This window comes from Citrus clementina, unplaced genomic scaffold (genome assembly GCF_000493195.1).
Source record: "Citrus clementina cultivar Clemenules unplaced genomic scaffold, Citrus_clementina_v1.0 scaffold_6, whole genome shotgun sequence".
NCBI lineage: Eukaryota > Viridiplantae > Streptophyta > Magnoliopsida > Sapindales > Rutaceae > Citrus > Citrus x clementina.
This window is the reverse complement of record NW_006262139.1, coordinates 22176145-22192202: the sequence shown is the minus strand read 5'-3', so window position 1 is coordinate 22192202 and position 16058 is coordinate 22176145. Positions and strand designations below refer to the sequence as shown.

The 16058-nt window shown below is 34.7% G+C and overlaps 5 protein-coding genes across 6 annotated transcripts; 2 read left to right on the top strand and 3 right to left on the bottom strand.

Moving 5' to 3' along the window:
* Positions 1–1538: 1538 nt before the first annotated feature.
* Positions 1539–2976, top strand: LOC18037907 (vinorine synthase). Its single transcript, XM_006430498.2, has one exon. It carries the CDS (start codon positions 1539–1541, stop codon positions 2862–2864), a length of 1326 nt encoding a protein of 441 aa, XP_006430561.1. The 3' UTR covers positions 2865–2976.
* Positions 2977–4445: 1469 nt separating this feature from the next.
* On the bottom strand, positions 4446–5951 carry LOC18037906 (vinorine synthase). Its single transcript, XM_006430497.2, has one exon. It carries the CDS (start codon positions 5840–5842, stop codon positions 4562–4564), a length of 1281 nt encoding a protein of 426 aa, XP_006430560.1. The 5' UTR covers positions 5843–5951; the 3' UTR covers positions 4446–4561.
* Positions 5952–8007: 2056 nt separating this feature from the next.
* LOC18039721 (probable transcription factor At4g00390) lies at positions 8008–10300 on the bottom strand. Its single transcript, XM_006430496.2, has 2 exons — positions 9548–10300; positions 8008–8235 (listed from the first exon to the last, which is right to left on the bottom strand). The coding sequence occupies exons 1-2, from the start codon at positions 10237–10239 to the stop codon at positions 8157–8159; spliced, it is 771 nt and encodes a 256-aa protein (XP_006430559.1). The 5' UTR covers positions 10240–10300; the 3' UTR covers positions 8008–8156.
* A 1287-nt stretch (positions 10301–11587) lies between these two features.
* Positions 11588–13884, top strand: LOC18039720 (protein GAMETE EXPRESSED 1). The gene is made up of 6 exons (XM_006430495.2): positions 11588–12133; positions 12227–12814; positions 12896–13022; positions 13109–13295; positions 13388–13535; positions 13625–13884. The coding sequence occupies exons 1-6, from the start codon at positions 11658–11660 to the stop codon at positions 13878–13880; spliced, it is 1782 nt and encodes a 593-aa protein (XP_006430558.1). The 5' UTR covers positions 11588–11657; the 3' UTR covers positions 13881–13884.
* On the bottom strand, positions 13852–15263 carry LOC18039719 (centromere protein V). 2 transcript variants are annotated; one of them, XM_006430494.2, is made up of 3 exons: positions 15208–15263; positions 14200–14729; positions 13852–13941 (listed from the first exon to the last, which is right to left on the bottom strand). In XM_006430494.2, the coding sequence occupies exon 2, from the start codon at positions 14639–14641 to the stop codon at positions 14231–14233; it is 411 nt and encodes a 136-aa protein (XP_006430557.1). In that variant the 5' UTR covers positions 14642–14729; positions 15208–15263; the 3' UTR covers positions 13852–13941; positions 14200–14230. The 2 variants fall into 2 exon arrangements, with proteins under 2 accessions (XP_006430557.1, XP_024037271.1); XM_024181503.1 differs by having other exon boundaries at positions 14200–14667.
* Positions 15264–16058: the final 795 nt, after the last annotated feature.

Genomic DNA, 16058 nt, shown 5'->3' with positions numbered 1-16058 from the left:
GTTACGCACTCCAATACCAAACGGGATTTAGAGCTTCAATTATTGTAACTATGCATGCTCAAAATCACTCTCTCATGCATAGATGAGAGATTTAAGAGTACTTTTATTGTACTACACCTATTTAATGAATGTATCACATGTGTGCATGAATTAAATATAATTACTAATTACATGATATTTTTTCAAAATAAATTACACAAATATCATACATGTATTAAGTGTGTGTAATACAACAAAGGTATTTTAAAATCTCTCCACACGAACACATACACTTTCACGTGCTACAATGTTTAATAAAATAATTAGTTTATTCTTTTACTAAAATGTATGATTTTCAAGTTGCTCTTGTTGCCCCTAAAGTTTGGTTAAATGCTTTCTAAGTAGTTTTATTTGGTTAGATAATTAGAATTTGAATTAAAAAAAAAAAACGTAGGAGTTAAAAAAAAAAAAAAAGACTTTGTTCAATCTCTCTCTCTTTTCTTTTTATTTAATAATAAAACAAAATGTATATCATAACTCTAAAATGAAAGTGGACATTACATGCTTCTAAAAGATTACAGCGAAAACATTTGGGGGGAATAGTTTTGACTTTTGAGCAAACTTGACAATGTGTACAAAATTAATTGGAAAATTGAAGCCTATCAAACACATACTTTAATTTTATAGAGCACGTTCTACTAATTAACCATTCTGTGTAATTAAGCAATTCAGTCTAAAATAATCATCTAAATGATTAATTATCGACTTCTCGCGTTTTTGATGCAATATGTTGAAGGGAAAGGCTACAAAAACTTGAATACAAATCCCGTTTTTATTGAGTAATAAACGTGGCCAGCTTGTAGGATACAATGTCAACCGTCAAATACTCAAATTTTGTACAAAATATTGAGATTAAAATTGCCAGCTGGTCTTGGAGTATAATGTGAAGTCGTGAACTTACCCTTTTTTTTTCTGAAAAAAGAAAAAAGGACCAATTCTCTCTTAATCCCTAGACTCTGATCTAATTAGTCAAAACTCTGAAGACAAGGGAATTTCCATTTCTTTTCCACAACTGTAATTCAATCACTTGGGCGTTCTGTTTACTCTTAGTCGAACTCTGGTGGCCAGTTGACGCACCCCGTGGACAATTCACAAGAAAATGATTGAATTTTACTCATTTTATAGAAGGTGTAATTGAAAAATTTTATATTATAATGACAATTTCCTTTGCATTTACTGGAAATGCCTCAAAATTTGTGTGAGGAGATGGATCCCCAAGGCCTTTGCTTTCGCTACAAGTGGGGCTTAATTAAGCAATCCGGTAGATGCATGACGAACTAGACTGGACAAACTCACTCTGCAGTCTTAGTTTTCAATTTTTTAATAGGTAGTGATGATGGCTTTTGTCTCCACACTAATTAATTTCATTAAATCTTTTAATCGTCCGTTACAACTGTGTCATTTGTCAAAATGTTGCTTCATGAGAGATATGCACCACCTTGTTGACCACCCCTCTATAAAACTTCCACATTTCTGCCTGAATCAAAGCATACTCAGAAATGGAACTGCGTTTCAGTTCTATAGAAAACATCAAACCATCTTCTCCAACACCAGACCACCAAAGAACCCATAAGCTTTCTTTTATAGATCAGTTAAATCCTGGTGCTTACTTCTCCATCATTCTCTTTTACTCGGCTGGAGCATCTTCTGAGCGCCTCAAAAAATCTCTTTCGGAAACATTAACCCATTTCTATCCTTTTGCAGGACAATTCAAAGACAATCATTTTGTTGATTGTGACGACCATGGTGTCACCTTCATTGAAGCCCACTTCGACAGGGGAGACATGTCTGAGGTCATACAACAAGCGAAAACTAATATTCTCGAACAGCTAATACCATGCAAACCACATGAAAGTACAAGAGTTGAGCACAACCTAATCGTCCAGGTCAATTACTTCGGTTGCGGTGGAATGGCAATCGGTGTTTGCTTTCATCATAAAGTAGCGGATGCAGCCACAGCGGCTAACTTTCTGAAAACATGGGGTTTACATGCTCGCGGTGCTGGTGCTGGTGATACCAATGATTTTAAGCACGCGATTTACGATAGCAATTCCATCTTTCCTGCTCAAGATTTACCAGACATGTCGGTTAATCTTGGTCTGGGATTGTTCTCGTTAGATTCTGTGGTAAAGAGGTTTACGTTTGAAGGTGAAAAGATAGCTTCTCTAAGAGAAAAGATTGTCCAAGCTGAGCCGGGTTTGGGTCGTCCATCGCGTGTTGAGGTTGTGTCCTCTGTTATTTTGGGTGCTTTGTTAGCAGCATACGGAGGATCAAGAGATGATGATGAAGAATTTACTACTGCTCCTCTTACGCATGTTACAGCAATCATTGCTGTGAATTTGCGGAAGAGAATGAATCCACCGTTGCCAGAAGAGTCTTTTGGCAATATCTGCTCAGCAGCATTTTTAAATTTACCAATTGATCGTGATCATGATCATGAGAAGAAAATCAACCACGGCAGTTTAGCAGGGCAACTTCACCAATCGATAAGGATGGTGGATGACCAATTTGTGAGGAAGCTTTATGTAGAAGGTGAGATACTGAACATACGCAAAGCAGTTGAAGCTCAGGGGTCACCGAAGAGTAACAAGGTGTTTGTGATAAGTAGCTGGTGCAAAATGCCGTTTTATGAAGCAGATTTCGGGTGGGGAAAGCCCGTAAGCATTGGCGTTGGCACCAGGTTTACAGAGGCTGCAGTTCTGGTCGATAGCTGTCAGACTGACGGAATAGAAGCATGGGTGGGATTATCAAAACAAGACATGGCTCGATTTGAACAGCACCCCGGCATCCTTGCGCACACATCTTCGTCTACTGATAAGGCATAATTTGAGGGTTATTGATTTTGTAAGCGGGTTGATTATTGGATTGTTAGAATAAATTGTTTGACATCGATATCTGCTTACATTTATTTTTCTTCTAAGGGTGACATAAGGCATTTACAACCGTTTTATTTTAAAAGAATATGATTTGGGAGGTCCAATTATATAAGCATAGGGTGCAGATTAGGTAGTGTCTCGTTTCGTTTCATTCATTTGTCTCCATTCTCTTGTTAATAAATTGACTCTGAGGTGGTGGTTGGATAAATATCACCTATCGTAGAAGTCTTGAGCAATCTAAATACATTATTCATTTTTGCTATGTGAATTGTGTTTACTTAAAAGCACCAAAGAAACACTCTCTGTTCACCTATTCTCCAATTGAACCAAAAGTGACATGTAAATCCAAATGCGTTAAATTTCCTTTGCCACCTTGGGGCAAGAAGAGTCAACGAAATAATATTCTAATGTTGACACGTACGACGTATATTAGCACTTGAAATTTTGATATGAATTAATGAAAACGGTAAATAAATACTTAGCACAAAACTCATAAAAACTGAATGAATGAGTCACAGCACACATTATTCATTTCTTTAACTTGAATATATACAAATACATGCCTTGTTCATCATCAAGATTTTTCTGGTACCATACTCAACTGTAGTAATGATCTAATGGCTAGCTATTAGGAATTAGCTACTAGGGCCTTGCACTATATTATGAGATGTCATCCTAGAGTTTATTTGTTAAACGTTTTAAATATGAAATTTTATTAATTTTATATCTTTTTCAAAATTTACTTATTTATTTTTAAAATTTTTAAGTATTGACATTTGAATAAAAAAATATTTTTTGTGATTTTTATATAAATGAAAAAATATCTCAATGTAAAGTGAATATTATATTCTAAAAATATCTTAAATATATTTATTTTCTAAACTATAAAACTTTACTCCTTTTTTTCAATTTTTTTGAAAAGAACATAAATATTAAATAATCATATTTAAAATATTTTTTATTTATAAAAATAAAGAATTTTTTTCAATTTTTTTGAAAAGAACATAAATATTAAATAATCATATTTAAAATATTTTTTATTTATAAAAATAAAGAAGGCGCCACTTATATATTTAGATATTAAAAAAATTTATTGAAACATTTATCTATAGACACATTCAAACTTTAGAAAAATTAAAACATGTTCATATTTCAAATAAAAAAGGGGTGGCTATATTAGAGTTTATCCTCAATCTATTCTAGAGCATTCTCAATTTATGCCAAGTCACCTTTACACTTCCAACGTTAACATCTTATTGCGCCATGTCATTGCCACCTATGCCTGAGCTAATGATGAGAAACCAGATCAAGTGTCTTCATTGAGGCAATTTATCGAACACTTTGGCACTTCACACAAAAAATTTTAGGAAAATTATCTCTGGACCATCTTTATTTTTTCATATATTTATCTAACCACTATAAACTTTGACATGTTCTTTGCATCACTTGTATTTCTAAACTTGTCAATCAACCATTATAACACTAATAATTTGAATAAAATGACTATTTTACTTCTATATCGTAGGCCATTTTTTTTTTTTTAACATTTTTATGGAGAATGATACTTGCATCAGCGAAATTTGCCAGAATATGTTCCCAGCAAGCCAGTACAAATAACAAACAGTGCAATAAAAATAAATAAACCCTCAAAATATGCTTGGATTAGGGGAAGTGTAAGCAAGGATTCCAGAATCTTTTTCAAATCGAGCCATGTCTTTTTTGGGCAATCCCACCCAAGCTTCAACTCCCTCACCATCACTACTGTCAAAGAAAACAGTAATCTGATTAAGCCTCATGGAATTGCCGGCCCACTTAGGCTTCCCCCACCCGAAATCAGCTTCATACAGCGGAGTTTTGCACCAACTAGTAACCCAAAACTCCCGCTTCTTCACATCCTCAGCACCCGCAAGCCTCGGCAGGTTCAAGAACTCTGCGTCCCCATAGAACTTCCTCGCAAATTGATCGTCCACTTTCTTTATTGATTCATGAATCTCTTTTGCTAAACACCCGTAATCAACTTTTTTCTCCAGTGGCCAATACACTAATCCCCCGGATATTATATTCCCCATGCAATGCTCCGGGAATGGTGGATTCATTCTCTGCCGTAGATTCACTGAAATTATCGTGTCCAAACGTTCAGGAACGTTAGACTCATCATCAGATTCTCTCGTTGCAGTTATCAAAGCACCCAAAATAACTGCTGACACAACCTCAAAGCGTGTTGGACGTCGTTCAAAACTTGCAAACGTTTCTTGTAAAGAAGCTATAGTGGCACCATCAAACACAAAGCGCTTTGTTTCAGACTCTGGCTTCAAAAACTCTTCGTCAACACTCTTTGTTAAGCACGATAAATCTCTTGCGGGAAACAGGGAAGCATGATCAATGATCACGTCCTTAATTTCTCCAGCACCACGAGCAATTACACCCCAGTTCTTAACAAAGAATGCAGCCGTTGTTGCATCAATAACTTTGTGTCTGAAGCAAAGACCAATCGCCATTCCTCCACAACCAAAGTAATTGACCTGAATCGTTAAGTTGGAACGATCAGAATCAAAACCTTCATGCGGTTTGAATGGTAGGAGTTGTTCAAGAACATCAATATTTGGTATTTTAAGAAGCTGACGCCTGTCGTTGGTGACGTGTGCTTCGATGAACGGGACACCTTGGTCGTTACAATCAACAATAAGTTGATCATATTTGAGTTGCCCAGCTAAAGGATAGTAGTGGGTTAATGTATTTGAAAGAGATTTTTTGAGGTGATCTGAAGTTTTGGCGGTACTTTCACCAGCTTTTGAATACAAGAGAATGATGGAAAAGTAAACATTAGGAGTTAATTGATCAATAATTGAAAGTTTATAGGTACTTTGGTGTTGAGGCGTCGGCGAAGAAGGCTTGATGATTTCGGTGCAGGTGATTTGGAGATCCATCCCCGAGCATATGAAAGAATTATTAGTGTGGATATTACACTGATTTGGCTCTGAATTATGTGTTAGGTAGCGCCAAATGTGAGGTGTTATATAGGACCAAGAAAAAGGCCATACAATAGGATGATAGAATATAATATATTTTACAAAATCGTAGTTAAATGAGTAGTTTTCTTTAAAGAGTGGGAAATTGGAATTACTAATAGTAGAAACAGACATGACGTGTTGGGCATTACTAAAACGTAAAAATAATAACGTGAAGCATAAGGTGCTTTTATCTTTGTTATTAGTCAAGAAAAGTCGACATAAAACAAATATATTAATAGCAGAAACAGAAATGAGGTGTTGGCCATTACTAAAAAGTGATAAAAATAATAATAACGTCAAGCATAAGGTGCTTTTATCTTTGTTATTAGTCAAGAAAAGTCGACATAAAAAAAAAAAAAAAATTTGAACTGCGAATCCATAACAGAATAATTGAATAATTTTTCGGATTCTCGATCATATTAAAATTGGAGACAAATTACAAAATAAAAATTCATAATTGAAAGTTCACTCTAAGATGATATATTTGTAATTGTTGTGCTTATTTGCGTTTAAATGCATTTTTCAATTAAGTCATTATTTTAAGTAGAGCTTTTACTCAAAAAAATTTAGTTGTTTGGTTGTCAATGAGAATTTTTATTAAAAATTATAAAATTATTTTAATAGACAAATTTTTTAAAATTATATTATGAAAAAAAATAAAATAAGATTGTCAAATAAGTAGATGATATTTTAAATATTTTAATATTTAAAAAAAATTTCAACCTCTACTCTTAAAAGCCTAAAATTTGAGCTTTTACTAGTAGATGTAAAATAACTTATTTAAGATTCAAAAGCTCTATTAAAAAAAAAATTAAATAACAACAAAATTTTAAAAGAGCTTATGAAATTAAATAAATATTTATGACAATTAGATAAGCTATACTAAATAAGTACTAAGTCTATTTAATTTTTTAACTTAATAAAGATTTTCAATCATTGTGTTTTTTTTTTTAACCACTAAGACGGTGGGAGGTTAGGCGGGACTCCTACCCATAATATAAATCATAAAAACAACAGATACATAGGGAGGGTGACATAAACCAATACCTCCAAAAGCAAATGTAAATATATAACATAGAAAAAAAAATATAAAACCACAAAAAAGAACAACACTACTATCGCCTGATATGAGGAACAGTCATTGAATTATTAAGCCATTTTTTTTACTTTTTATTTAATTTAAAAAGTCTAAATGACATCATTAACAAATATTCTCCAAAATATTTTTATCTAATTAATTAATTTTCATCATTACCAAAAAAATAACTAGTATTATAACTTATTTCTATAACTTGTGGTAATATAGCGGTAAACTGTTTTTTTTTTTTATCTTTTTATTTTCTTCAATTAGCATTACTTAATTTTTATGAATATTTTTCATATAAAAAATTAACATATTAGTTTAGATATTAAAGGGTTCCATTCAATTGAGCTTGATTTATGTTATGGTGATATATTATCTTATTTATATTCATTGACATATTTATTATTTGTTTAACATTCATAATTTGTAAGAATACAAATATAAAAATACATTTATAATTTATATATTATTCAAATTCAAACATTCAACTCTACTCTAAATTCATACCATCTTAATTTTGTCTAACATGACGAAATGACAAAAAAGTCGCTGCTATGAAATGAATTGTGCCAAGTAAAATTGGGAAAATGATGGGTGAGTCGAATTTTCCAGGCAATTCAGCACTATCATTACCCAGTTTTACTTGACACCTAACTTATTGAATTCATTTCGTGGAACTTGATATGGTACGCACCCTCCCATTGACATTGAGTGAGCTCTGCTCTAGGACCCAACGCATGCCAAAGAGAGCTTGCCATGCACGACAGCGCGCATTAGATTAAATCCCTTCATTTCATAGCAGCTTTGAATTAAAAGCGACCACAAATTGGACCCAGAAATACCATTTAAAGAATCTATTATACTTCACAATCTTTGTACAAGTTTCTTTCACAACCTCATAAATTAAATTCAATCTTATATCTGTATCAGAACATTAACATGCATTACATATTGATGAACATCCAAGGCAAGCTTAAGATTATTTTATCAACAGGGGAAGCAGCCAAGCTGCCAAATTACCTTCTGCTGAGACATTTGCAAACTCCCCTCATTCCTATGAATTATAAAATCACCATAATTAAAGTGATGTACCAAATCTGTTCTAAAACTTCCTTTCCTCTTTTTCCGGCCTTTCTTTTAAGAAAATCATGTGCATAGATACAAATTGATGTTATTATTCTTAAAATAAGCAAGCACGACAGTTTGCACCTCGCAGAGCTTCATCCTTCATCACAATTTCAAAAAGAAATTTTCAGATCAAAAGAATTAGCCTTTCTTGAATCGTGAATCCAGAAGCTCAAAGATTGACTTTCGGTAAAGAACTAACAGAATTACAGTTTGCAATAGTCAGGAAATCAAAATGCTTCAAAATTTAACAAGAAGAGAAGATATCTAAATGAAAACATTTCTTAAACCAAGGTCTCGGTCGGTTCCTATAACGCATCCAACAATGTCTTGATTTTAACAAATTCTATAATATAAACTTTACTACCGTCTCAGTTTCATTTATGATTCTCAATGTTCATCAAATGTGCAACATTCGCCTTCGTTTTAATTACCTGTCTTTGTCGAACAATTGCTTTCACCTTCAACTCTTCAAGATGCTATATTCTAATTCATTAACATAAATTGCTAAATCATTTTCCTTTCATTTCGTGCCCCCCAGTTTCCATCTCAATGCATGTCAATATTATAAAATATTTCTAATTCATTAATGTCATCTGTCTCATATCCTAACCACATACTGAAGGAACCATAAAAATAAACTTCAAGAAACACCGGGCATAGGAGTTTATGGAGGAATACCTCTGATAATATATTAGCTAATCACATAAGATTCATTCTGATCAAATTCATTGGGGTGGTCTAAGGAGATATGGGACCATCAAGTTTTGCCAGACAAATACTATTTCTATCAATACTGTCACTGATTAAGGTTCACAGCATGTCTGCCTTGAGCCATATTCAGAGGAACATATTAATTTTGAGAAGCCTGTTGGAATTTGAGGATACTTTTAAAGGTTCTAATTACAATGTTTCCAATGACGAGAGGGTACAATGGGATATTTCATATCTAGTTTGGAAGAATTATTACCAAAAAAAACAGGGAAAGAGTTATTTGATGCACATGAATTTTTTTTATTAAAAAAAATCAGGAGAACACAATGGCAATCAAATGTCCAAAAACTGCTATCTCAAATTCACTTTTTTTTTTTTTTTAAATTCAAAAACAACTCCCCAACAACACATCTCCTAATCAGTGAAGTTCAATTTCTCACAAGGTTAATTTTGCAGGAAGCTCTAAGCCAATATATACAAGGACATGATAAAAGACATTATCAAGTTCAAAGTTTCGAACATAAGACGTAAGCACATTACATGTAATAGCTGTAAACCTACCTAACAAAAATTATCAACAGCTGAATATGTACAAATATCCATTTAAAAAAAAGAAGCTAAAAACCACTTGAACATTATGCACCAATGCAATTCACAAACTCATTCATTGCCAGTTAAAATAATCATCGAGAACCAACCTCAAACGCCTTGTCAACACATCAAACTCAGCAAACCGCTGCTCCCTCCACCGCCTTTCGAAATCCTTCTCTCTTTCTTCTTTCGGTTGATTGGCAACAATCATCCTGACCTCCTTCAAACACTCATCAAACACATCCAACACGCTCCTGGCCACCGCCACTTCTTCAATAGTCTCCTTCTCTTTTCTCCCACAAGAACTAAAATCCACATCCACATTCCCTCCACAAACACTAATTTTGCCAAAGGGGGAGGTAGGTAAGCACTCAGGACTCCACAGCTTCATAGAGAGCTCAAACAAATTACGATCGTGGAAATTCAAGTGAGTAACATTAAGCCCACGAGAGATTCTCGCAGAGGTGACACGAAACTTCTTCCTAAGCCTCCTTAGTTTCTCAGAAAGTTGGTATTTTGAGTAAGGCTGTGACATGGCATTGGAAAATCTTTCATAAAAGATTGGAAGGTCGCGTGGGAAAGTTAGGCCGAGAGAGGCAGAGTCGAGAAGGCCCTGAAGAAAGCGAATTTCGTCGGGTTCGGTCCAAATGCGGTGGAATTTGAACGGTGGGGGATTGATGTTGGTGGGGTCCGTGAAATCAACGGTGGTGATTGATTGATCTTGGTTGTGTGATTGTTCTGATTTGCGTTTGATGGGGAGTTTTGATTTTGAAGCTGAAGAGGGTTTAAGCGAGTCCATGGGTTACGCTAGGGTTCGGCTGAGCGAGAGGTGGGTGAGGGAGGGTGAGCATGCTGATGCTGCTCCTGCACCGTGCGACAATAATAATAAATAAATAAATATTTCAACAAAATTATTATTATTTTTTTATTTTTGTTTACCAAGATTTTATCAAATCTAATTCATTGAAAGAAAATCCTTTTACCGTGTCCGTGACCGTGAGTTTTACAGAATAAATTTTAGAAAAACGAAATAAAATCTTGGAGTATTAATAAATATCCAAGTGATGTATCATAAATGCCAAAAGTGCCAAATTCAAAATTGGTAAATAGTTTAATGATCTTTCCTTTCTTCTCTTCGCTGCTTAGTGTCAGATGAGCAGTTACATTACACCACTAGCTTTGCATGTAAATCTAATTCCTTGGACCTCTTATCAACCCAATAACTCCACGCAACTGCTTAATTTTTCTTTTGTAACCCCAATATTTATTAAATAAGAATTTAATAATATAAGGACACAAATAGGAAACTAAGGAGACCAAAATAGAAAAAAAAAAAAAAAAATTGACACAGGAGTATAAAACAGCAACAAAATATAAACGGGCACGTACGCGCCCTTTTGAGGAAGTTACCCGCCTTCTTTGTTTTCCTTGACTGATCAGACATCACAACTCCTCACTTCCCATGCAATAATACTATAAATTTTAGACAATTTGTTAACATTCTTTCTCTACAACCACACACAAGACAACAATACACACAGCAATCAAAACACAGGTCTCTCTCTCGTTCTGTCCCATCTCTTTTTTTTTTTTTTCATTATATCAGATTCTGGGCTACTTTTTATTGCTGAGTTCTGTGTAATAATGTGTACTGTTTTTCTCCCTTTTTGGGTATCTTTTAGTTGCTTTTGGTGAATAATTGTCTGATATGTGTGCGTTACATTGTCCAAATATACACGAAAGTTTTATTTGATGATGGCCTGAAAACGACTAGCAGGGTATTGAAAGCTTAATTCATTTTCTTTATGAACACAGGTCTGTAATTTACGTATAGGTCAATACTAGATATGAATAGAACGACTTTTAGATGACTTTTGCTCTTCGTCTTCTGCTTGTTCCTTTCATCGATTGCTCTCTTTGTTCATTTTTCAGTCGCAACCCCTTATATATATATTTTTCCACTTTTATCAACTTGTCGCTTTTCAGCTTTCTTTTCTTGCACTCCAAGTAGCTTTGTTTGTATATAAGCATGTACAATATACATAATTTACACAAAGACGACGCATATATATATATTTTTTATTTGTATTCATTAACAAATGGAAGCATGAACTTAATGAACTTGATTGAATACTTTGTTGCAGGCTGTAAAACATTGTTGAAAGATCCAAACTAAGGTTAAGATTTAAGGGAGAGAAATCAATAATAAAATAGCAAATGGGTCGTCCTCATATTCTATTTATGTTAATCTTGTTCTTGGTTTTGCCGGGATGCCAGTCTTGGGGTTGGTTCTCTTCAGGTTCTTCTGCGGAGAAAACCCAACAAAGTGATTACCCGAGAGATATTTCCAATGGTTTTGTTGCTGAATTTTCTATGAAGGGTCTCCACAATGAGAAGGGGAAGCAGTTGGTTGAAGATGCCAAAAGAAGATTGATTGGTTCAAACGCTTGTTGGCAAAATGCTTACAGACATCTCTTTGCCGGGTGCTCGGAGATTATTGCCATTGAAGAGAAACGGTCGAGATTTGCTTGGCATCTTAGTGATTGCTTTCAGAAGGACTCCGGGAGACCCGCATTTCCGAATTGTGATCAGAAATCTGCCATGATTAATTGTCTAAAGAAGATAGATGACGAGGAGCATAAGATTTACCTTGCTTTCTTGTTGGAGACTAACTCTATCTGCTATCAGTTACAGTTAAGTACAATTGTTTCACCCAACTGAATTTTGAATTTTCAGTTTCTTATATTAGACTGACTTGAGTTTCAATGCTGTGCCTTTTTTACCAGGGCTCATGGATTCCAGTATGAAACAGAGAGACTGGTGAATGAACTTAAAAAGTCGGCCGATTACACAGAACACAAACTGGAAATCATAGAAGAGAAATCTGATACTCTATTGCAGAGCTCAAACCAGATTCACGATTCCTTGGATTCGATTGATCACCGAGTTCAAAATGTAGCTCAAACAGCAAAGGGTGTAAGAGATCTTATGGACATTTTATCAAGGCATTCAGAAGTTGTTTACAACCAATCCAAGGAAATTGCAGCTTCACAAACTGAGCTGCAAGAAGGACAAGTGAGAATAAAAGAGAAACTGGATGAGGGGATGGCAACGCTTATTGATGCTTACAGTAATTTGGGCAAAGAAGTGAACAACTTGAGAGATGAAGCTATTGAAATAGAGAAGGAGATCAGCAAAGCTGGAGATGCAATGTTTTCAAGCATGGAACAACTGCAAAGAAAAGCTGATAATATTGGGAGCATGGCTGGGGATTCTTTAGACAAGCAACAACAGCTTCTTCATGGGCAGTCCACAGCACTCGAGAGTCTTCAGCTTTTAACTAAATTTCAATCTGAAGCACTTGCAGAGAGCAGGTAAGAAACAAACTGGTGCGGTCAAATAAAAATTCAAGAAGCAAGTAAATTTCTCTATTAACTTTTGTCACTGAATTACAGGAATACTCTGCAAGAACTAGCTGAATATGGCCATAAACAACAGGAAGAGCTTCTCAAGCGGCAAGAACAGCTACAAGAAGTCCATGATCACCTGTTCAAAAACTCAAGGTCGATATTGGCAGCTCAGGTTTGCAGTTCCTCTCAGCCATTATCACAATAAACTGACTTAAGTAGTTGTTTGGATCTGTGTTTAAATGGTTCCTCATTTTGCAGGAAGCTTTTGAATCAAAGCAAGCTAGCATGTTCATTGCTCTGGATAAGCTATTTGCTTTACACAATGCAATGTTGTTGGAATCGCGAATGATCAAGGCTTTCTTCATTTACTCTGTGTCCATCTTTATCATCTACATGCTCACCAGTACAAAGCAAACATACACTGTCAGACCAAGGTTATATATTGGTAAGCACATGTTTCTCTATCTTCTTGCTATTAGTTAGAACTGGAAACTACAATACATCAACTGATTGAAGCACAACATTGTGTGTCTACAGGGCTGTGCCTGACATTCTTGATAGAAGTCGTGACCTTCCGATTCACAACATATGACATTGAGCAACAAACATGGATAGTAAGTTGCGACAGATCACTATTTGTGCTCCTGGCTGCAATTCAGCTTCTACATTCCATTTTTACATACAGGTATATGCAATGAAAATCACAGGAATATTCAGGAAGAAAGGATAGATAATACAGATATCAGAACTGAAAGAATGTTTTTGTTGATACAGGGACTATGAAATCTTGAATTATCAGATGCTGCAAACAGTACTTGAGAAAATTAATGGCATGGAAAGAGACAAAGAAGAATTGTCATGGGATACAAACAGTGAGATGGACTGGTCTTCATGGGTTGACACAGATTTACCAGAAGAAGTAGATGATTATGAGGACCCTAACTACATAGTTCCGGAAGAAGTTGGAGAGAATTGGATCACCACCTCTTCACTTGCAACTAGATATGATCTCCGCCCCCGTCGCCGATAACTTCTTGTTCATGTGTACCCCAGTTTTGACTTGGAAGTTCTTTTTGGTACCCGTCAGATTTCTGTGTACAAAAGCTAAATTTTAGCAGTAGTGTCATTCATTAAAAAATTAGAACTGTTATAATCAGTATACCAACAGCTGATGCTTTAATTACAATTTATCTACTACATGAACATTAATTATATAAGTATTTATCAAATAATCAAATCAATGCACTTTTGTTTTTCATTATTGTTTTTGAAATTTGTATGCACTTGTAATTACAACAGAAAGAAAGAAAAGAAACTAAAAAATAACAATAAATGCAACTGCTTGTAACCTGCACTTGGGTTTCAATCATTATTGTCCCTTTAGTTGGTTTTGAACATTGAAGCAATCTCTGTTTGACCATATGAGCTCTCCCAATTTCTTCCATCATATTGCTTGATCTCAACATGGGACAGAGTTCCAGGGTCCACACACCTAAATGCTATTGCAATACCATCCGGATTAGAACGTGGAATATAGAATGAAGTGATGCCACAAACCTTACAGAATGTTTGCTTTGCTGTATGAGTGCCAAAGGTGTAAGTTGTAAGAAACTCTTCGGAATCTGCCTGAAGCTCAAACATTTTAGAAGGGGCAATGAAATGAACATTGGCTCTCATGGAGCAGTCAGAACAGTTGCAGTTCCAGGCTACAACACTATTTGGCGCTCGGACTCTCCATCTTACTTTTTGACAGTGGCATCCACCGCTATGTACTATCATGTCATGATCCATTCCTTGGTACTATATCAAATCTTCGGCTCCGTAGAACAATTAACAAATGCTCATATAATGTTGTGAATTGAAGCCATGATTCTGAAAACTAGTCATATAATTTACCGCACATATTAAGAAACAGAGCAAATACAGAAAGAAAAAAAGATTACTTATTCTCAACAATAGAAAATTCGATCTAGTTTGAGTGCAAGAATGGCAAATTTCTTGAGAAGCAAACTTAGCCTATAATGTGGAAGGGTCTTCAACTCTCATTAATTAGTTTAATATCATTGAATTGCTTTCCAATCTTTGAACTGTTGCATGTCAAAATTTTAAGGGGGGGTTAAGAAAATTAAATTTATAGCACAGGACACTTCAAACAAGAGACAACTTTCCAAAGATTGTTACTCCATTAAATCCCCCCCCCCCCCCCCCTCCCCCAACAACCCCTTCACTTTTACATCTATTGAACATGATTTCAGATAAAACACAGATAGAAATCCACATATTTATCTTCATTTGAGAAACAGATAGAACGTAAGGGATTGATATTTAAGGCCTATAAGAGATGAGTTTTTAATTACCTGCAGAGAATGAGCAAATTGACCAAATGAATGAAGCCCCCGCCAACAAGCCCCAAATCAATGTGCAATACGCAGGCAAGTACTACTGTTGAGTGTTGACTTGTGAGTGTAAGGGACAAAAAAGTGAATTCATAGCTGAAGATTGGAATAAGGGATAATTGCTTATTTCCCTTGAGGTTTAATGAAATTACACTTTGCTCCAAATCTTTTGAAATAGGATGCCTTCAATCCAGAAGAAAGCAACAAAAGTACAAAACTCAAATATAAGAACGAGGACATTTGATCATATCAAAGTTCTATTTACGCCCATATTTTAAACTATATTTTGCTTACAACTATACCCCAAACGTAAATTACGATTTTAGACATTAGACAAGACAATAAAACTAAAGAAAATAATTTAATTCATATGCTCTTCTTTCAAGTTTCGACAGCCGCTGATACTGTGCCTTCAATCTCGAGTCATGACTCATGAAGCCAAATAAAAGAATAACGTTTATTGTCAGGCACTTTAAGACAAGCTTCAATTCAATGCAAACAAGAATTAAGCGTCAAGTGGATTACAAATTGAAACTTGTCTGCAAAATAAACTTTCCACCAATACAAGATGATGTCCAGTTACAAAGTACATGAAACCAACAAAAAATCATTTCCAGCAAAGATTTTTTTATTAACTATGATATTTCCTTTTTAGAGGTTTTTTATTTTTGATTTGTTATGAACGCAAACAAATTGACAATGAATAGAGGCATGCATATAGGCAATTTATATTAAACTCGTCTGGATATATTGCAAACGAAAAATTCAAGCAAAAACTTAAATCGAATTGGTTAATTTATATGATTAATTCC